Source organism: Artibeus jamaicensis, unplaced genomic scaffold (assembly GCF_021234435.1).
Source record: "Artibeus jamaicensis isolate MK-2021 breed Jamaican fruit bat unplaced genomic scaffold, CSHL_Jam_final scaffold_1283, whole genome shotgun sequence".
NCBI lineage: Eukaryota > Metazoa > Chordata > Mammalia > Chiroptera > Phyllostomidae > Artibeus > Artibeus jamaicensis.
This window is the reverse complement of record NW_026522028.1, coordinates 4,871,948-4,895,927: the sequence shown is the minus strand read 5'-3', so window position 1 is coordinate 4,895,927 and position 23,980 is coordinate 4,871,948. Positions and strand designations below refer to the sequence as shown.

At 38.4% G+C, this 23,980-nt stretch overlaps 1 protein-coding gene across 4 annotated transcripts in view; it reads right to left on the bottom strand.

Annotated features, from left to right (window-relative positions):
* Positions 1-23,980, bottom strand: part of DMD (dystrophin) — a 1,990,869-nt gene that overhangs the window by 738,368 nt on the left and 1,228,521 nt on the right. For all 4 annotated transcript variants that reach the window (XM_053655812.1, XM_037127036.2, XM_053655810.1 and 1 more), the window contains 2 exons: positions 21,477-21,624; positions 19,194-19,343 (listed from right to left, as the gene is read on the bottom strand). In XM_053655812.1, the coding sequence (XP_053511787.1) occupies positions 19,194-19,343; positions 21,477-21,624 (298 nt within the window). The remainder of the gene's footprint in view (positions 1-19,193; positions 19,344-21,476; positions 21,625-23,980) is intronic.

Genomic DNA, 23,980 nt, shown 5'->3' with positions numbered 1-23,980 from the left:
GCACTGTTGATGGGAATGCAGACTGTTGCAGCCACTGTGGAAAACACTATGGAATTTCCTCAAAAAAAAAACCAAACAAACAGAAATGAATCTGCCTTTTGACCCAGCAATTCTGCTCAAAGGATTATACTCTAAGAGCCCTGAAACACCAATCCAGAAGAACCTATGCACCCCAATGCTCATAGCAGCACAATTTACAATAGCCAAGTGCTGGAAGCAACCTAGGTGCTCATCAGTAAATGAATGGATCAAAAAACTGTGGTACATTTACACAATGAAATTCTATGCAGCAGAAAGAAAGAAGGAGTTCCTACCCTTTGTGACAGCATGGATGGAACTGGAGAGCATTATGCTAAGCGAAATAAGCCAGGCAGTGAAAGACAAATACCATATGATCTCACCTTTAAGTGGAACCTAATCAACAAAACAAAGAAGCAAGCAAAATAGAACCAGAGACACGGAAATGAAGAACAAACTGTCAGGGATCAGAGGGGAGGGGGAAGAGGGATAATGGTGGAAAGGGAAGGGACTAGACAAAGAATATGTATGAATGACCCATGGGCATGGACAACAGTGTGGGATTGACTGTGGGGGGGGGGGTGGGTGGGGTAGGGAGAGCAATGTGGGGAAACTTGGACAACTGTACTAGAACAACAATAAAAAAATAAAGTAAAAAAATAATAAAATTCTCTACAACTTTATCTAGACATGAATGCCAAAATCTATCAAGCCTGCTTTCAGAGAAAATGATGAAACAATTTACACTGACGTCTTTGGGGTATTGTTATCTATTTTCTCAATTTTGCATTTCAGAAACATGGTTTCTACTGAGCTATTTATGAAAACATATATTAAATGTAAACCTTGGGAGAGGATGGAGGGAAAGGGAAGTGAGCATTGCCTCCCTTGCTCACTTCAACAAGTAAGAACATAATTGCTAGCAAAAGATGAAGAAAGAGATTGTAGGTAAAAGAGAACAGAAACTGTGGGGAGAGTGAAGGGAGAAATGGGGCAAAGAGATGGAAAAAAGAGCTAAGAGGGTTAACAGGTTTTGAGAGGATGAGATAGAAGAATGAAAAAGAAGTAAGGGATAAATTACAGTTTGGAAACTGAAGTGGATATACATGGAGAATGACGGAAACATTTTGGAATGAACTGAAAATTGTTGAGGAATGCACAATTTAGAAGTAAAAGTAATCGTTCTCTGTCTCTTCCATTTAAGGGATGAGTTTGAGGTTTTGAAATGATGGGAAATCATGAAATAAACCTTTCAATGATACATGAGATCTTAACTTTCTGAAACGAAATGGGTACCTTTTTCATCGTCTAAATGCCATTCTATAAAAGCCTAACCAAGATTTATACCAGGCCTTATAGATGGTTTTTAGTAAATTTTCTCGAAAAGTTCTTTTTTACTGATTCCTTTTTTCATCAAATGGTACACTTCCACCTAAGACAGACAGATACTGAAAAATTTTGTCTCTCTGATGGTTTTAAAAGTAAAAGAGAGTAGAACTGATTAGAAACAAGTGGTATATTTGATTTCAAATTGTCTTAAAGAATATATCCAGTCTATCATTATTTTGACATCGTGATAATACTGAGTAAACACATTTGTATTCAAATTGAGTAAAACATTACAGAGAATGTCTCCAGAGCTCTCCTTGAATAATGTCAGTTGTCTATTCTTTACACACATAATTTATTGAATTGCATCACTAAGCAGCTCTATCACTTACAGTAAAATCAAGGAATTCCATCCCCCCTCACCCGAAGCTCACATTTTACGTTATGCTCATTTGTTTATAATGTCAATTTCAGGTCTATATCTTCAAGTTAGACCTTTTAAAATAGGGAATGTACTCTGAATTCCATTTCCTTCCATGACTGGCCATATTTTATTTGGAAACTCAGAATGCAAGAGATAAAGAAACAGAAAAAGTCATGAAGGAAAGACTCCACATCTTTTCTTCGTAACATAACCAGGTTGAAAAGCAAAGACACAGAATTCCGATTCAACTGATATCTACCATCACCTCATAAGGACTTGCATATAAAAGGTACTGGGCTTAATTTGTGCCTCCCCAGAAGTAGATCCTGTAGCAAGAATTTGAACTCCGGAAATTTTGGGATGTGATCTCAGGGACACACCAATGGGGTGCGAGGAAGCAAAATTTTAAAATGCTCCACTCAAGCAAGTCATGGCTGTGGGCAACTGAAGCTTAAAATTTCGTGAGAGCACCAGGAGAGATAACGGGAAGCGAAGCTTGGAGTTCTTACAGCTGCAGGGCAAGAGGACTGGGGTATTTATCCATAAACTGCGGCTTTAAAGGGGCCTCACTTGCCTTAATTTCTGCCCCATTCCAGGAGCAAGCACACAGCCCAAGCCAAAAAGAAGCAAGTGCTGGTGTTTGGAAATTGAGCAGCATGTATAGGGATGGAAAAGACTGAAGGTATATGTTTATCCACTATAGCAACATGTGTTTTTTGTTTAAATGATCTTTACAACCTGCCCATCTTCGGAAACCATTGACATAATGTCATAATCACTGCTCAGTCCCGTTAATTCACCAGAAAATCCGGTCCAAACAATGTTATGGTTATTCAGTTACCTTTTTTTGTTTTACCGCTTGTCTTCCTTCTTCCCTCATCCCCCACCATCCTTCATTTTTTTTTTTCCCCTTTGCAGAACTTTCTACCTACCCACCTTTGCCACGCTGCATATGCAGAGTTTGGGTGACATTTCACCACTTCAGCAGAAGTGCGGTCTGATTTAGCTCAGAAATGAGTATGTGAGCTCATTCAGGCCAATGAGTTTGAAGGAGCGCTTTCTTAGAAGCTTTGGGAAAGAATGTGGTTTGTCCTAAAAGTGGCCCCTAAGACTGTTGCAGTTTATTGTTGCCACCATAAGGCGATGCCAGACGAAACTGGCAGGTCAAGACAGAAAGACAGAACCCAGAGAATTGTGAAAAAATGGACCCAGAGCCCTGATGACATTTATTACTTCAATTAGACACAAGTTTTTCTGTCGGTTGCAGCATGGAGAGTACTGAAATACCCATTGAATTGGTTGCCTACTGGTGTATGAGGACTAATCCTCCATCAAGCACCACAGAAGGTAGAAATTCATACTATTTTAATATAATTAATTTTATATCTTACTCTTATATCATAAAATCTGGTAGTTACTGTTAATAATCAGTAATTCTCTTCTGTTTTGCTGTTTACAAAAACAGCAAATTCTCTTCTTGTTTTGCTGTTTGGGATTACAAAATAAGCCATATTTTGTAATCCCATAATGCAAAATATAATACAGTAAGAGTTCGGTCATCATGTTCTGAAACAGTGATATATTTTTAATTTACACATTTAGATTAAAGCTTTGCAATGGCCACAGTGTTTACTATTTTAAGAGGATGCTAGTAAAAGGAAAGGTTAACCTAATGGAACCTGCTGTGTCTACACTGGCAATTGGAGGAAAAAAACCACACAGATGGTGGCATTTGCCTACGAATGCAGTGCCAGGGGTGCCCTGTGAAGGCACATAAATCTGGGTGGAATATCTATCTCTTCTTAAAGATATGGATGCAGATTTGCTGGAAAAATTTATTTTTCTATTCACAGTATCAAAAGCACTTCCACTACCCACCGTACCAACAATCATCAATCAATGTACTAGTGAATATTTTATTGACCCTGTAGTATGGGCCTGATCAGCAAGAAATTCAGCTTTCTTCTAGACTGAGCGTGGGTCATCTCTGGTTATTTTCTTTCTAACAAAGCAAGGTACTTAGAAAGTACCTGACACACAGAACCAGGGGTGTCAAACTCATTTTCACTGGGGGCCACATCAGCCTTGCAGTTGCCTTCAAAGGGCTGAATGTAATTCTAGGACTGTATGAATGTAACTACTCCTTAACAGTTAAGCGAGAGTTCAGCGCTGCTGCCAGGCAGAAACTAGGTGCTGGGCTGGGATAAAACAAGGTGGAGGGCCAGATTCAGCCCTTGGGCCTTGTGTTTGCCACCTGTGCAGTAAATTATCAGTAAATGTTGTCTTTCATTATCTCACACAGCCAGCTGTCTAACTCCCTTAAACATGGGATTAAGTGAAGTTTTGTGCTGGACAGTCTAGCACGCACTTGGCATGGATGTATAAAGAAATGAAGGAATGGCCCAAACTGCCTGGCACACAGGATGTGGAAAGTAATGAACATAGTAAGAGACATCCTGCTGGAGGCTTGAAGGAAGACAAGATGGGTTTTCTCGTGCTTCCTGTGAGTATAAAGGAGCTGTCAGATTTGATGATTTGTGGTGTAATGGAGGAGGAAAGAAGGTAGACGTTCTACATGGACCAGGCAGGGCAGGAAGGCAAGGAAGAACCCAGGACAAATGGGAGGGGCATTGGGCGGTCCCACTCTGATGGTAGCCTGAGTGAAACTAACGCATGGGAGAAAATGTTGGAAGATACCCAGAGCTGTGTTACCGAGGGTCTGAAAATCATGGGCTAGGAAAAAAGTCCCCAAGGAATGTTTGCCCTTGCTGAACGCTAAGCATCTGCCAAACAGGTCTAAGGACTGTGTGCCTGGGATTTTGTGACTAGTAGAGGCCCCTGTTAGAGCCAATCGGCACTGCAGGGGAGCATGTCAGCAGTTCCAGGACACAGCTGGCATTGACACTCGTTGCGCATCTGAAGGGCTTGAAGGGGAGCTAGATGAACGTAAATTATAATGTATTATTTTTTGTAGAGTTTTGTTACTGTCTGGAAAACTATTTTTTCAGCTCTCTAGGAACAATAGTGGAAAAAAAGAACAATAGCTAATACTTATTGCAGGCTTACTTTGTGCCAGGCACAAGGCTAAGGCTACATGTGTTATATCTCGGTCCATTCTTGCCGCGCCACTTGTCTCCTATAATCAGGTGAGGAAACCGAGACCCAGAGAGGCCACATGGCTGGTAAGGGACGGGTTGCAGGGTGTCATGAGGCAGCCCCAGTGAGTCATGTCTTCCAGATTCATGTCAGCCCCCCGCCAACCCATCAGCTGACTGAAAATGCATGCGAGCCCTAGCCAACTCCTCTGAGCTCTGGCTCTATCAGCAGAACAGCCCAGCTGACTGACAGACTATGCAAGTATAAATGGTTATCATTTCAAGTCAGTGTAAGTTTTAGGGGAATTGCTACCTAACACTTTTGAAATAGTAGAAACTGTTACCTAGAGGAAGGCCAGAAATGGGTGTAAGGCTTGGTTCAGAGTTCTTTAAGAAAAAAAGATTTTATTTATGTTTAGAGGGGAAGGAAGGAAGAGCAGGAGAGAAACATCAATGTGTGGTTGCACACACATTGATGCTCTCATACTCCCTACTGGGGACCTGGCCTGTAACCCAGGCATGTGTCCTGACTGGGAATCAAGCCAGCAACCTCTTGCTATGCAGGCACTCAATCCACTGAGGCACACCAGCCAGGGCCAGAGTTCTTAAATAATGCTACTAATATCTTCAAAATGCTGATTTTTGAATGTGTGACTGATGGAAGGCTCAACACTTTCCAAAGGCACCTGTACAAAAATTCATAGCACACTAGTGGAAGTAATCATCAAAGATAAGATTTTAGGGGATCATTATGAAAAGACTTGCTAGCAGCTAGTATTTATTGGCTTCATAGTCTGTATCAGCCACTGCCCAAAGCAGTGAAGGAGGGGAAGAAATCCTTGGACTTCTTCCCCTCCTCCTGCTCCAGGCCACTGCCAATACCTCCCACTGGCTAAATCTACCCAGAAGCTGGTGGGCGGGCAAGCCTAGGAAATAAGATGGGGAAGAGCCCGGCCTCTTGCGATGTCCAACATAGAAAGGAAAGGCACTGGGATAGATCTGAGATCACAGGGTAGATGACAAGGGCATATCTGGGTTACGTGTCCCAAAAAGGGCCATGTTTCACAAGTATAAATAAGACAAATGGGCTCCTGTGCTCTGTCAAAGTTGAATACGTATCCTCTCCTGTTTGATGGATGTGCTCCACACATACCAGGAGACAAAAGTTTTCAGAGAAAGCCTCACCGTTATCTTAGAGGACACTACGTGAATATGCCAATGAATGGAACTCACAGTCAACTCACACACAGACACCTGCCAGCCATCCCGTTTAGCCTTACCAATGAAAGTGTGGACCAAGGTGCGAGCAGTGGTGTCGCCTGACAGTCGAAAATGCAGAATCTCAGACCCTAGGCCAAACCCACTGAATCAGAAACCTCATTTCAATGAAATCCTAATGTGATTCACGGGCACATTAAGGTCTGAGAAATGCTTCCTGGCAGGCAAATCCTTTCTTCCTTCCCACTGTATTAGAATTTATGATACCTACCTTGTAATAGTAACCACGAGGTAGCTCCTCATTGAAAAGTACTCATAGTGTCTACTGTGTCCTTAGTTCCTCACAAAACCCTGGTGGGCAGGGGAGTGGTGGTGGTCAGCAAATGTGTCTCATAATGCATCAGCATTGTGAAAATAAGGAAAGAGAAGCCAAAAAGATTTAACTAAATTGCCTAAACTTATGAGCTACTATGTGGTGAACCTGTGTTGGGAGGGAGTTGTTAATCGCAAGTGTAGTGACCTTTTTAGTACTGAAATGAGGTGGGGGTGGGGGGAGATGGGGCAGAGACAGATTGTACCCAAATCACGATAGTTTTTGAGGTCACAGACAGAAGTAACCACATATGAAGAAACTGGAAAGAGGTATCTTAAAAACGCTGATGTGATCCCTTAATCCCATTGCATTTTGGGGCCAGTAGAAACAATTAAAGATGTTAAGGTCACCTTCCTTCATTATTTTAGTGCTTCAAACCTGTTTTCATCTGTTCTCAAACCCTATAAAAATCTTACCCATAAAGGGTCTTTTCTATTAATTCTTCTGTTTTCTAGGTTGTCTGTTATTTGTCATCAGGAAATGGGTACCTAGCAGGAGTCCCCAACCTTTTGGGCACCAGGGACTGTTTTCATGGAAGACAATTTTCCCATGGATGGGTGGGGGTGAGAGGGACAGGAGGTAGAGCTCAGGCAGTAATGTGAAGGCATCCACAGAAGGGGAGTAGGGAGGTTGGGGACCCCTGCATGGAGCACCTGAAAATTCAATTTACTCTCTCCCGCCCCCGGCATCACCAGTGACCCTGGCAGGAACATGTGCACCATGATGCAAACAGGACAACAAAGCAGCTTCAATCCAAGGTGATAACTGCATTCGTCTTGAATTTGTAACAACAGTCGTAGCAAAAACAAGAGCAATCTCTAGGACAGTCATTTCGACTGGGATCCAGTGGAGACTTTCATTCTCTCATAAAAGTCTAAGCCCAAGAATTATGGTCCCAATCGAAACTGTTGATGTAACCCACATCATGAACAGGCGGAATGTGTCACCTTCATAAGAAATTTATTTTTAGACCGCGTTTAAGGTATAATCATCAGTCACAGGTTGCCTACAGATTGCTACTATCAGGACAAATGGAGTTCTCTGGAAATATCCTTGCAGTGACTTTGGTTTCTGGCCCATTTCCTGGTCTATCTCTTTTGCTCCACACACTTAGCCAACCATGCCAAAGATGGACTATACTTTTCCCGGTGATAACTGAAAATGTTCACAAATTATAACTGCGCCCTTCCATTCAGTTCCAATACCTTTACTACTACAGCAAAGACAGATTGATTTTTCTTTAGCAACAAACACTGAAACTGTCTCTTTGATGCCCTGTAATTAGCTCGAATATTAGTACGCACATTAAAAGGCGGCAAAACAGAACATGCCCTTCAGGCCCTTATCAGACCCTTCATAACCCACGCTTCGGTCTTGCCCTGAACTATCAGGTGGATAAATGAGGAGAATACTGATTTTGGCACCCAGCTTACTCTCAGATAATCTAGCTCATCCTTCTTGGCTGACATGAGACAGAAATAACATCAAAGGGTGATAAAGTCTTTCCCCAAAACCTGGGGTTCCACGGTTCACTGGCCCCAGGCCTAAACTATCAATCCATTTTCTACACAATAAAAGGTAAGAAACCCATTACAGATCAGTTCTAAGCCCTGGCAGGTGGTCGACGACAAAAACGGAATACATCAACCAGCCCAGCATTCGGTGCCTCTTTCCCAGAGAGTGAAGCACTAGGGGTCAGATGACATACATACAGTAGTTAGGGCTTGGTGTTCAATTCTTTGAGGTCCAGAAATAATCTCACCCATTTTGCTGCACGTATATAAAGATTTGACAGCAAAGTTCATTTTGGGTATGATTCTGACCTTTCATACAAGCGGCACTGTTGTATATAGTTTGCATTCCATATTGGCTTGGCACATGATGTAATAAAGGAAATTGGGTTGGACTTCACAATCCATGCTCTTAAGTATAGCTTTAATCTTCATTTGTTTTTCGACCTCAGTTTAAGGAGTTAGTCTGTGAAGGCCTCCACTTAATGGCATATCAAGATTCCAGAATTATTAGAAAGGTGACCCTTCTGGTCTTAGCATTGACACTATACAATATAGTCATTCTAAAGCCCAGGCACTGTGGACACAGAAGACACACATTTTCATATTAGCAAGACCTCTTTTTATTGCATCATTTTTTCTCCTTTCTAAAATTCCCTGCTATAGGGCAAACATCTTTGTGTTAATAAACGACTTCACTTCAAAAATGTTACACTAAAGGTCAGAGTTATGAAATTTTGCCTCCTCTTTTCCTCATCATTATACTTTTCTGCATTTTAGATACATTGTGAACAGGGAGGGAACTTTGCCAAGAATAGTGGTATCTGTTTTTAATCTGAAATTAGTTTAGCTTTTTAAATACAGTCCAGACCATAGCATCTGCAAATGACAACTTTTCATACGGAGTACACATTATCAGTGTATGGAATATGCTACTATATACAGATATGTAAAAAGTATAGTTTTAATATGGAAGTGACTTGCTGCACACATGTCACATTTTACAATGTGTGTTGGCTTTGTGTTTGCTCATATTTTAAAAAAATACCATTTCATTGAAATGAACAAATCATTTAGTGTTAGGTTAAGTTTCCTCATAGAACATCTGGCTCCAAGAAAACTTTCCACAAATGGCTCCTCATCACTCCACCAAAATGGGGGAAACCCACACCAAAAATGGAGGGGAGCATGGATGACAAGTTCAATTACACTGTCAGGAGTTTCAACTTAGGTTGTGTGAATAGATTGATTTCAAAGACACTCAGGGCTAAACAAGTTATCTTAAATTACATTTATACTTAAAATGTGAAAATGTTGGCGTTTGAAAGCAATGATGGACAACTTGAACCTCATAGCCAAGGCAAGGAGAAAAACCCATCATCTTCCTACACATTTTATCGGAAGTCCTAGCTGCTCATAGATAATAGAAATAATGGAATCAGAATGCTGAAGGAACACCAAAAGGACACCCTTGGGACCAGTCAGTATGCCCCTTTGGTGGTCCTGGTACCTCTAACCCTTCTTCCCTTTTTCAGCTCCTGGATTCACAATGGCACCCAAGGACCATATTTCCTTCTCCCCAAGAGCCATATTGATAACTGTTTGATGGAGATGGTGAATTTTATTCAGCCTTCAAAAACAAGGAAGTCCTGCCATCTGCAAGAATATGGATCTACCTGGAGGACATCCCGCTAAGTGAAAAGTGAAAAAAGATAGTCACACAAGAATAATACTGCACAATTCCACTTGTAACTAGAATAGTAAAAATAATATTGACAGAGAGTAGAATGCTGGTTACCTGGGCAAGGGAGAGAAGCAAGTGGGAGTTGTCCAATGGGTGTAGAGTTTCAGTTATGTAATATGAAACACTTTTGGAGATCCACTGTACAACATAGTGCCTATGGTTAATAATATTGTATTGTGCGCTTAAAGACTGGTTAAGAGGGTAGATCTCATGTTAAGTGCTTGCACCACAATAAAAAGAAAGAAGTTGACTCTGCAAGAATTTTGTGCTTGGTCTTTGTGTTTTCCCATTTCAACATTATCCCCAATATTTTAAATTAATGCTAACATTGTTGACCAATTACAATGTGCCAGACACTGTGTTTGGCAATTCTCATGCACTATGTCATGGAATTTTCACCACAACCTGTATAGTATGTTCTATTACTACCTGAATTTTGTGATTGTTATAACTGAAGTGTGGACCGAGTAGGTCAAAGGCCACACAGCAAATAATGGGGTAGAATCCGTAATCCATAAATCTCACTCTTCAGCTCCATAATAAATTGCCTTCTCACAACTCCTGTTTACTAGGAGTTTGTGTTTGTAAAATGTCTCAGCCATATCCTTTGCATTGCTTAACATTTCAATAGGTTGGAAAATTAAAAACTACATATCATTATTATAAACTTACTCTCATTAAAAAGTGATTCATTTGGTAGTAATGGCAACCAGGTTTCTTGGACAGTCCTAACTTCTCAACTTCACTGAAGGATCAAGAGAGCAACAGCAGCACCCCATCTCAGCTTACCCACCAGGGAGCTGGATTATATTAGAACTAACAGGATTATATACATAAGTATGAGGTCTGTCCAAAAAAACTCCAGCCATTGTTAACATAACAAGAATGGTTTCTGCAACATCGATGTAGACTGAAATGAGCATACATGAACAATGATGACTTCACTGTACTAGTCATGGGGGCAGTAGACACTGTTGAGTGAACATGTGTCCTGTGTGCCTATCACATTCAATAATGACTGAGCAAGTAGAGTAATGGATATGCATCTAATTTTGTGTGAAGCTTGAACATTCCTCTGTAGAAACTATGTTGATGATTCAGAAGGCCATAGCTATCTATGGGCAACTGGTGATAAGCAGCTTCATCAATGACAACACACTCACTTATGCATCATGTCTTTTGCAGAGTTTTTTGATGAAACATCAAATCAGCCAGGTGACTCAGGCTCCCTACAGCTCACATGTGGCATCCTGCCACTTCTGGTTATGGCTTTTCCCCAAACTAAAATCACCTTTGAAAGGGAAGAGATTTCTGACTATTGATGAGATTCAGGAAAATATGACAGGGCAGCTGATGGTGATTGGGAGAATTGTGTGAGGTCCCAAGGTGCCTACTTGGAAGGGGACTGAGGCGTCATTGTCCTATGTACAGTGTGTCCTGTATCTTTTATCTTCTTCAATAAATGTCTCTATTTTTCATAGCACATGACTGGATACCTTCTGGATAGACCTTGTGTGTGTGTGTGTGTGCGCGCGTGTGTGTATATGTGTGTGTATACATAAATTAATATGTATATAACTTTAATATTTTAAAGTAGAACACTCATGAGAGTGAAAGAGGGAGATATTAAGAATTATGATGGAATACCAGGCAAATTGAGATGTACTCATGACACTCCAGCTAGTAGCCATGATCCCCATCTCAATGTGAAATGATAGGAGGCGAAGTCAGGGATGCTTATGTTGTAAACTTTTAATTACTGCTCGCTTCCTCAACTCTCAGCCTCAAATCATTTAGAATCTATAAATAAGAGATATGAATAGATACAGTGCCAAGCCTTATGTACTTCAGAATGCCCTTTAAGTAGAGCAAGGGTGGGACCTAATTACAGTATGCTTAGAACAGCATGTGGCACATAGTGGTCACTCATTAACTGTCTGTGGAATAAATGATTTCATGAATGAGTAAATACTATGATGTAGTTATCAAATACATAAAGGAAACTTCCAAAGTGAAGGGTTTTGAAAAGATAGCGGGCTGTATGCCTTAATAGTAAATAGGTAAACACCATTTTCTTGCATCTCCTGTAAAGATCCTTCACTTTAATTAAAAAAAAAAAAAAGGAATTAACACTAAGGGCAGGATTGGATGGTCACTACCAGAACAAGCTATTAATCATGGTATTTGATTGGACAATAACCTATTAGAGCAAATGTCCATTTTTGAACAAGGAGTAAAAAAGTGAAGCTTTAGCTTAATTTAATTTTCTCGCTTTAAAAATTATCCTCATCTGAGGGTATTTTAAATTAGATAAGGGTATTTAAATTAAATTTAAAATTAGATGCTTATTGATTTTAAAGAGGCAGAAAGAGAGAAACGAACATCCATGCGAGAGAGAAACATCAACTGGTTGCCTCTCGTATGCACCCCAACAAGGGATTGAACCTTCAACCTAGGTATGTGTCTTGACCAGGAATCGAACCTGCAACCTTTTGGTCCCTTAGGTGGTGGCACACCAACCAACTCTGCCATCTGGCTAGGACTAATTTTCCCACTTTTACTACCCATATTTATAGTGATGACAAATAATGACTGGCAATACATGGCAAATGTTTATTAACTAAACACAAATGAAAAGAACAAACCTAAAGTGTTTACTCCTTGGATGGCTGTGTAGACATAAAATAATTAGAGATTAATACAAAATTAATTAGATTTCTGACAATTTAGATACAGTCATTTGTATATTATAGAAAATAGTCTGGCCTCTGAATTTCAATAGGCTTTTACTCTCATAATATATATTTTGTAATAGAGTTTGAAAACAATCCCTGTACTATTATCAATATTTTAAAGGTTATTCTTATATTAATAGTTTGCTATATATATTATGTTTTTAAACCTAATTTTTTCCTAGGTAAAGTAAATCAGATTTTTTTTATTAATTTGCACTTAACTGAAATTCACTTCCTAGCAAAATGACTTATTTGTGTTTATAAAATGTTTTGGTCTTTATATGCACTATTTTATACTATTTAGGCATTAACAAACTGGTTATTTACCACTTTCAAATAAATGATAAAATGTGATGAAATAATTTAAAATTATTCAACAAAAATAAAAGTATATTTATTATGACTGGAATGTATAATATATTTTGTCTGTAAAGTTATTTAATATCAAAAATAGTATATGTATACATAAATAATATATATAAATATAAAACTAATTCTGAAACACAAAAAGATCCTTTCTTGTATTACATAATCACAAATGTTCTATTCAGGTAAAGAAAGTTTGGGAAAGTAACTTGAAAATATAGCATTCAGTCTTCCAAAAATGGCAAGAAGCAAACAGAAACTCTCATAGTTTCTTTAAATGACAAGAAATCCCAGTTTTTACATTTAAAGGGGCAATGGAATACAATGGGAAACTGTGTTTTTCTTTGTTTCTACCATATTATCCACAGAATTATCATGGGCCTCACAAAAAAACTGACAAAAATACATTATTTTCAAATAACATATTTAAATAGAGGGCAGTATATTCTCAAATATATCACATAGCCTTCCTATGACTCAGTGTCCTAATCTTGAAGATATGGGAGTAATTTAGCTTTATTAGGTTCCTTTCATCTGAATAATTCTATGAGTCTACAAAATAAAGATGTTCCATCTTTTCATCTTTTCAATGAAGTATATGACATGATTCCAAAATACAAACCAATAAAACACACTTTACAAAGTGTATGATGGTCTGACCGCTGTGCTGTACACCTGAAACTTACTGAGTACTGAAACACGAAGGTGCCAAAGTAATCAGAAAACTGGGTGAATATGCAGGATACAGCATATTAGAGTTATCCGTAGGAAAGGCACCTGATACCAGAGATTGTGATAGTAGAACATTTACATAGATGCTATGTATTAAGGAACTGGCCTGTTCGTACCTCAGCAACTATGACCTACTAGTAGCATTAAACCACCCATGCCAGCATTTGGATGGAGGAGGGGGCTGGAGAATATAGGGAAGGGGACCTCATTATTCCTTCTCTCATCTAATGACTCCGTACTTGAGGATCCATGGGGATCAAGAGCGTCTGTTGACCTTGGCCATCATTTCTCACTTTATTATAAACTACTGACTTTGGTACTAATCTAAATTTGGCACTGATCATTTTTCCCCCTAAATTTAAACCAACAGGTATGGGGGCAACACATAGAGACTGAGAAGAAACAAATAATTTTGAATTTGGCTAATGAATAAGATCCCAAATCTGAATATATTTGGTAGCAAAAGTATAGCATTGAAATAACTTGGGGATGGAAGCCAGATATTATGGATGATCTAGTAATATAAGTCTCAGTGTTCATAGTCTTGGTTTTTGGTACTTTTCTTCCACAAAAATTTTATTTTTATGCATGACTCATGTTTTACTATTCACAAAGCTGCTATTGTGTGTCTCAAACAGTTCTCTCACATTTTCTAGAATTATACATTTTGTGTTCACTTTCATAATATTGAAATGTGCTGAGATATTGTGAAGCATTTTGGGGTATCACTCCTTGTTTTCTTCCTGTGAGGAATAATTTTATTTGTATCATTTTGTGGCTACAAAATTTAATTACTTAGAAAACAGATCCCCACAAATGTCTGTATTTTTACATGGCTGTTTTGAAATAATTAAAACAAAAAACTTTACATTTTCAGCAGTAAAAAAATTCATCTTAAAATGTGTTACTCTACCTATGCCTATAACTGAAAGGAGGTGTTGATATATAAAAATAAAAGGGACTTTTTCAAATACTTAGTTGCTTGAATTATAGAGATCTAAATTTACATTTTGATTTTAATGTCGAAGATTGGTTCTTTCCAGTTCATAAATTTTTGATCGGTCATGTAAATGATCCATCACAGGAACTTCAGCATCATCAATTTAAAAATATAATAAATAACCTGACACAATCCCAAATAAAATAGCTTATTTTCTTTGCAAATCACCTAGGTACAGAAACTTTTCTCAGTATAACTTCTTCATACCTCTCAATTTTGTTGGATACTGATGAATAACAAGCAATTCTTCAGAGGCAATGGTGCCATGTTTGAAAGAAGCCATTTTACATTACATGAAAATTCGAGTTCTGCAATATCTCCTTGGTATGGCTTTGCTATGGCTTCAAAGGATTACAACTTGCATTATATTTTGAATAGGACAAAGTTAACAGGTATTAAATATGCCCAATATGGCAGCAAAACTATGGTCCAAAGTGCATCAGAGATTTCAAAATATCCTTGCAGGATCAAAAGCACATATGGGGAAAGTTCCTCCAGGGACATAGAGAGTTAAGGGAGAAACAGCCTTAGGTACAGGGGGATCTGACCTTGGCTAAGAGGCAGGTTAAAATTGTAGCACTGAAAGTGTGTGGATGGAAATTGGCCCCTAGCTCAAAACTACCACACAATGAATGATCTTCCCTTAACACTTACCTACAAGCAAAAATAGAAATAAATCCAAAATGAAAAGTATGTGGTTCTTATCTAAAGAAATTGAACACGGTAACTAGAAAGAAGCTCAGCAGTTGGCGTGGGCACCTCAGAGTAGAGCCCACTGCCTTACAGAATTTGAAGGTATCTTTCCGCAAGAGTCAGCTCTTTGTCTTAGCGCATAGAGTAAAATACTCCAGTCAACAAGACCCACCCAGGTACTTAGTGCTTTCTATGTTCTCATTCTTACATGTAAATCTATAAAGGATCCAGTCCTGGCTAGTATAGCTCAGTGGATTGAGCTCAGGCCTGCAAACCAAAGCATTGCCAGTTTGATTTCCAATCAGGGCACATGCGTAGGTTGTGGGCCAGGTCCCCAGTAGGCGGTGTGCTAGAGGCAACCACACATTGAGGTTTCACTTCCTTTCTTTCTCCCTGCCTTCCCCATCTCTCTAAAATAAATAAAATCTTTAAAATCTATAAAGGATCACTAGCTATATGAGCAAAGTCTACAGGCCCAAAAGAGAAAATGACACATTCCTTGGAACACACAACTTACCAAGGCAACACACACAAAACATGAAAAGTCTAACCATCCTGTTTCTATGAAAGACACTAAAAAACCAATTATCAAAAAAATTTCCCATATAAAAATAACTCCATGCCCAGGTGGCTTTCCAACTGAATTCTTCGAAACATCATAAGGAGAAATAATATCAATCTTCAATAATTTTTTCCAAAAATAGAGTACCTCGCAACTTGTTTTATAAGAATACTCTAACATTGCTACAAACATGAGGATATTACAAAAAAACACAATTTTTCTGACATGAACAAAGATATAAAAATCTTTACCCACATATTAGAAAATTCAATCCAGCAATCTATAAAAAGTACAAGACATCATGGCCAATAGGATTCATCCAGTAATCCCTGAACAGTTTTATACTCCAAAACCACTACCTATAATTTGCCATGTTCATACAAAGGAGAAAAATCATATAATTGTTTTAATAAATGCACAGAAAGTATTGAAGTGTGTTCAATACCTAGTGATAATAAAGACTTCATAAACTGAGAATAAGAGAAACTTCTTATCTGATTAAGAGGACCTACCCCAAATCCTACAACTAGCATTCTATTTAATGATGAATTACTGAAAGCTTTCTAGCTGAGCCAGAGAATGAATCAACACTTCCAATGATCACCGTCAGGATGGGCAGGGTAGGACAAAATGGCGGCTGACCTACAACCCGGAAAAGATGGCTGACGTCAAACCAGGGAGTCAGAGCGACAGGCTTTGCCAAAATGGATAGCCGCATAGCAACCTGAGCCCAAGGAGAACCACCAATGATATATTGCTGCTTTGTTCAACAGGGACCAATCCACAGCTCCCACGGATAGAGCCAACCAATCTAAAACCTCGCCACATTCCCTGCTTGGGCATGACTTCCCTGGCCCCACTCTGCAGGCTGGGGAACCTCGTCTGGGCAGGCAAACCCCAATAAAGCTCTTTATTGCCTGACTTTGTGGCTGGTTGGCATTTCTTCCTCGGCGGAGTCTAAGAAAACCTTTCAATCACTACTTCCATTCACATTGTTTTGGAGGTCCTAGTCTATACAAAAAGTAAATAAATAAAACCATAGGATTGAAAAGAAAAACTACCTCTATTTGATGACATGATTGTACATATAAAATACAAAAGATTCTATAAACAATAGGTGAATTTAGCAAGGACATGGGAGATTATTTAATATACAAAAATCTATTATATTTTATGTTCCAGCAACAAAAAGAAAATAAAATTTGTAATGAATTGCATTTATAAGAGGATCACAATGTCAAATGTTTGGGATTCAATCTAATAAAAGATGTGCAAGTCCTCTGGACTAAAAACTGCTTAATATTACCAAAATGACATTATAGAGACAAATAAATGGGGAGATGTAAGATCAGATGACTCAGTGTTATAAAGATGTTAACTGATCTACAGATTAAACAGAATTTCGATTAATATCCTGACAAGCTTTAATAAAATTTGACAAGTTGGTTCTAAAATGTACTTGGTTTTTTTCTTTTTCTTTTTTTAAATTGAATTTATCATGGTGACATTAGTTAATAAAATTACATAGGTTTCAGGTGTACAATTCTGTAATATCTCATCTATATATTGTATGTTCACCACCCCAAGTCAAGTCTCCTTCTGTCACCATTTATCCCCACTTTACCCTCTTCTATCTCCCCCTACCCCCCTTCTCTGGTAATTATCATGCTGTTGTCTCTGTGAAGTATTTTTCTTTGTTTTGATTTTGCTTAATCCCTTCACCTTTTTCCACACAGGCCTGCAAACCCTCTCCCCTCTGCTAGCTGCCAGTCTGCTGTCTGTCTATGAGTCTCTTTCTAGTTTGTTTGTTGGCTTATTTTGTTCATTAGATTCCACATAGGAGTGAGATCATATGGTACTTGTCTTTCTCCAACTGGTTTATTTCATTTAGCATAATGCTCTCCAGGTCCATCCGTGCTGTCGTGAAGGGTAAGATTTCCTTCTCTTTTTTTGTAAGCCAAAGAACCATAAATAACAAAGGCAATCTGAACTAAAAAGAACAAAGTTAGATGGTTTACATGACCAGATCCTAATTTTTAAAAATAAAACAATCGTATGTACACGTACAGCAGAATATTAGTCATAAAAAAGAACAAAGTTCTGGTACAGGGTACAACATGGATGAACCTTGAAAACGTTAAGTGAAATAATCTAGACACAGAAGGGACAAATATATATGAGTCCATATATGAAATGTCTAGAATTGGTAAATTTATAGAGACAGAAATTAGATAAGAGGTTACCTTGGGGAGGGCATTTGATGGGGAAAAGGTTGGGGAGTCACTGCTTCATGGTTACAGAATTTCTGTTTGGGCTGATGAAAAAGTTATGGGAAAAGGTGATGGTGATGGTTGCGCACTGTGAGTGTAATAAATGACACTAAATCATACACTTAAAATCATTAAAATGACATTTCTCACATATATATACACATATACATATATATACACACACATATATATATATATATATATATATATATATATATATATGATTTTAAAAATAAATAAAAAACCAGTAAATGGTATACTTTAAAATGAGTGGATGGCATGGCATGTGAATTATAGCCCGACACAGTTGTTCAAAAATCACTGTCGTTGAGCCGTTGTGGAAGTAGTTGAGGGACAGATATAACATCAGAGAACAGAGAACTGAGGAGCAGACCCACACATACACGCTTATTGGACTTAAGAAAGCTGCCACAGCATTACCACATCTTTTGATAAATGGTGAGAAATTAATTGATGTTCTTTTCATTATACACTCATTCATATGCACCACTTGGTTTTAAAGAGTAAGTATGCATTACTTTGATAAACATTTTAAATACTGCATTTAAAAAGGGTCTCAGGTAGAAAGATAAAGACACACATTAAGTATTAAGTAAATAATTAAATAATAAATAAATACATACTAAATAAATGACTGAATGAATGAATGCATGAATAAGACAAAAACCCCATTTTGGAGAAGGTTAGCATCCATTTAGCACTGGTTAAGTCTACATTATGCATTAAGGTAATTTCGATTTATGATACATGTTGAACTTGACCACCTCCACCTTGTTTGAATAATGTCAATATGTTAATACACCCAAACACTGAATTAATTCATTTGTCTCTTTCCAGTGTCACTGTTTGGAACAGATCATGCAACGTAATAATGTTGTATACTCTGGCATTTGGTCATTCACGTACCATCACCATGCCTTCCACCCACAACAAATCGTGGGGCTAAATCAAATGGTCAGGTTCAAAAACAATGACAAAACACAATCCAGATATCAACCCCTCACGTCCACTCCTGCCCGTAAAACAACCATGGAACAAAACAAACGCAAACGCTTGCAACATTTAGCGCGTGTGGCAGGAGAGATGGTTATTAATGTCTGACCTTTATCCACTGGAGATTTGTCTGCTTGAGCTTCTTTTCAAGTTTGTCTTGCTCTTCTGGGCTTATGGGAGCACTGACAAGCACTGTTCCTCCGGTCTCATTTAATTGTTTTAGAATTCCCTGGCGCAGGGGCAACTCTGCCACGAGTAACTGAAAGAGACACATGCAACAACTTTTAAAATGAATTCCAGCGCCATGCCAACCCGCGTGTCTTTGCCTCTATTGATTAATCTATCAAGGCACAACTTAACCCAAGGCCCACTGCTACCTCGAACACCAACCATTTCCTACAGAACACAGAACTGGCAGAATGAGACACTCACTTTTGAGGAGATGAACCCATCCTAGAAAGGGCCACGATATCTTATCTCTGATAGATTTTTCAACATAAAAATGTCATACAGTATCAGCTCTAAAACAATACCGCAAGCAGAGTCAAGAGTGTTAAAACACATCTGTAGCAGAAATAGAACAATCTGGGTAAATTCATCATCTTCTTAGATATTGAGTCTCCATGCTGTAACATACCACTGAGTGTGAAATTGCATTATACTAAGAGATCACCAACACTGAGAACATACCAGGTACCAAGCACTGTGCTAAGGTCTCTACATACATTACCTGTTAAATTTTACATAATAATCCTAGAAGGTTGACCTCATTATTTTCATCTGACATAGAAGGAATCTGAGACAGAGAGGTTACATACCAAGAGCCAGGGAAAGTACCAGATCCAAGGACAAAAAAGTAGGAAGCAACAGAGCTATGATTCAAAGTTGGAGAGTTTCATTCATTTTTTTGACACTTCCACATCCTCAAATTTCTCTTATTCATTCAGCATCACATTCTAAATGCCTTTTCCCCAAATCTACAAAACCACCACGGTTTTCACAACAGTCTTTCATGTATTTGTGTCATCTGGAATGGCAGTGTCTAATGCAGAACAACTAGCCATGTGATGCTATTTAATTTTAAATTAAGTTCAATAAAATAAAAACTCAGTTCCTCAGTCTCACTAGACACTTTGCAAGTGCTCAAACGGCATGTACAGCTAGTGGCTACTAAAACAGATAATGTAAAACATTTCCATCATCACAAAAATTTCTATGGGACAGTGCTGATCTGATGTGATAAGAACAATTAATGCACATTTATTAATAAATGCTGCTAAACATGTTTCTAAAATGAGTTATCAATTACATTGCTACAGGTGACACTGGATACATGTAGAAAAGATGAGTTTTCAAGAACAGATTATGTCATGGGTTCCTTTTTCCGTGACGTAACCATTCTCAAGTGAAGAGTGGACTTTTTATTTTTGAATTGCAAATACCGAGTGCAATATCTGACATAGAGTTGTAGGGGCTCAGTCTTTTTGTTTACTGAATTGAGCGGTCATTTTCATACTTTTATCTTTTGTTCAGGTGTACATTTGTTGCACAGAAATCGGTGGTTGACACCGGATTCTAATTTGCAGGTGCAAACCTAGTGAATCACTGATAAAGGAGCCATTCCGTTCTACTTTGATCGTGTGACCTTGCAAATGAGGCTAACAGCAACCATTTTGAAAGTATGAGATGAGGATTAAATAAAGTAGCAGATGTAAATATACCTAATACTTAGCACAAAATAGGGGATGATTAATGTTAATTTCCTTTTCCTGTTCACCTTCCCTTAGAGATTTCAAGTAAAACAGATCAAAAAGATTTTCTTTCCTAAAACTAAAACCGTGAAACTTAATCCAACCACACAATTAGAGCATGTCAGTCAGCCAGGTGAGGCAGACAAGACAGTGGGAAGGTGGGAAAAGCAACCTGAATAAGCTGGATGCCTATTCAACCAGCTGAGATGGTGAACCAGCACCAAGGCCCCCGCCCCCAAACCAACCAAAACAAAACATTGCTCCAGGCAAGTTGAACACTGTTCACTAGAGGCTGAAGTAGTGGGATTGATCTTCCCTAAGAAAGGGGATTTCTTTCTATGAAGATTCTTCCCAATTTTTAAAATAATGGGGAGCTGTGGATTTCTGCAAGTTTAAAATTAATTTCAAATTTGTTTAAAATACTTCTCTGCAGTTTACATGTGTATGTATACACACACATTTTTAAACATATATACATATTGGAAAACACTGGATTGAGACAAAATAAAGTTGTGAGAAACACTAGTGAGGAACTATCAATAATCTAATGTGCAGGAAATCAATGGTTAAATAGATTACAAAATAGATTTATATACTCTTTATATAAGTGGGCCCTGGGGGATTTTAGAAAATAAAATTACCTTGACTTGTTCAAGTTTTTCTTTTAGCTGCTGCTCATTTCCAGGTTCAAGTGGAATACTAGTAACATTATCTACTTCCTCCAACCATAAAATAAATTCATTTAAATCTCTTTGAAATTCTGATAAGATATTCTTTTGTTCTTCTAGCCTGGAGGAAGAAGAATAGAATTGTTACAAACAACATATTTCCCAAACTTTCCTTTTAAAACAAAACAAAACAAAACAAAACACACACACAGCACACATTTTCAAGAAATGTAAGCAATTTAAAAGGCGTTAATACAATTTTTTAAGAAAATTCACTCACTTTGGGAAAAGCAATTTCAACATGTCAAAAAAATCTCTCAAGTAGGAGCTTAAATTGGTAAAGAAAGAATTCTCAATTTAAAATTCCTACATCATTTTATTAAGCCAGAACAGTGTTGCTTAACCTCAGCCCTACTGAAACTTGGGATTAGATAATTCTTATTGTGAGTGGCTGTACCCCTGGCCTCTTCCCAAGATGTGACAATCAAGAATGTCCCAAGCACTGCCACATGACCCCTCCGGGGCAAGACTGCCCCAGGCTGGGCACCACTGCCTTGGTGTAAATATATAATACGAAGCTGCATGTTTTAAAATGCTTATAGTACACCTGTCTGGAAAATTGTAAGGGAGGCGTAAAAACAAGGGAATTAAACTAAAAACACTAAATCAGTACATGTTCCAATGTTTTCCAAATTATCGCTCACAATCCTTTTTGAGGCGAGAGGAAAATTGATTTAAAATACTCCCCATATGCTGTACTAGGGGAAGTTTTTAATTATAAAGATACATACGCTCTATGTTATTCAATTAGTCATAAATTTATTCTTACATAGTGAATTGCAACACTTTTACAGTTGAGCAAAATGACCTGCACTTAAAATAATTTACAATTTTTTTGTTTTGCTGTCTTTTGGGAGCTATATATCTCTCTTCTGTGTAAGTTTTTAATTGCAGTATAATATGCCTATAAGAAAATGTTCATATATAACTGTAGAGCTCGATATAGTTTTCAAAATTGGACACACCAAATTGCCAGAAAAAGAACTAGAAAGTTATCAGAAGCCCAGAGGTCCCATTTGCCCCTCATGGTTGCTGTGTGCAAGAGTAAGCATCCTGTCAACTCCAATTCGTTTGTCTGTAATAAACACTATATATGTGGAATCCTATGGTACCATATCTTGTCCCTTCCATTCAGCGTACAGTTTACCATAATCATTCATGTTGTGTGTAGTTTGATTTGCTTATTCTCCTGGCTGTAGAGTTTTGAATTGCATAAATAGGTCAATATGTTGCAGTTGGTGGACACTTAGGTTGTTTTCATCTAGGGGATGTTCAGCTAAAAATTAACAGATATTTATTGGGGGCTTGCTAACTTCCAGGACCTGGACCGGGCATTCGAATTTAAGATAGCTATGTTATGCACCTTGTCTTCAGGATCTCACAGTCCATGAGAGGAAACAAGCATATGGACCGAGGGCTGTGATAACATATTGTAAGAGGGTAAGTTATTTCTGGAGCAGGGTATGTCCTAGAGAAGGTAATGGTCTACCCGGGTCTTGAGGCAGGAAGAGAGATCCCTACGCCTGGGAATAAGACAGCCTGTTTCATTCACAGCCGGTACAGAGACAGTGTGTCGGGGAAATCACAATCGCATTCATTCCCCAAACCAGATCCCGTTACGGGATCCATTCTTGCCTATACTCAGATTTGCTCTCTACTAAGAGCTCGTCCAAAGTCTTTTCTGGGGTGCGGGAGGGGCCAGTTGTTTCTCTATTCTCAGAACAGCAGAGACTTTGAAAACCCAAGTCACATTATGTCGCTGTGGCTCTCAGAACTCTTCTATGGCTTCCCAATCCATTCACAGTGAGAGACATAGTAATGACAGCATTCTACAAGGCCCTAGGGTCTGTGCTGTCCCAAATGGCAGGTACTGCCACACGTGGCTACTGAGTACCCGAAGTGATGCCGGTGGCAGTGAGATGCACCGTAAGGGTACAATACACATCAGATTCCAGAGACTTAGTACGAAAAAATGATCTCTGTACCTTCACCTCCCTAAAACTGCTATAAAAAAAAAAAACTCTTTAAAACCAAAAAAGGAAAACATCTCCTTAGTACTTTTGATAGTATGTACAGGTTGCAATAATAACATTTGAACTATATTCATTTCCTGTTTCTACTTTTTCAATGTGTCACCTAGAAGAATTTATATTCCGTACGTGGCTCACCTAATGTTTCTATTAAGCAGCACTGACCTATAAAATCGGCTAGTCCCCTCTCCTTTTCTCTCCGGCTTTATTTCCATTTATACTTTATTTCTCTTGTCTTTTTAAAAATTAATTAAATGCATTGAGGTGACACTGCTGGATAGCACCATAGAAGTTTCAAGTGTACATTTCTCAGATACTAGATTGGTATATTGCATGGTGTGCCCACCTTGTTTTGAGCTTGTATACACCAGATGGGTCCCCACTTCT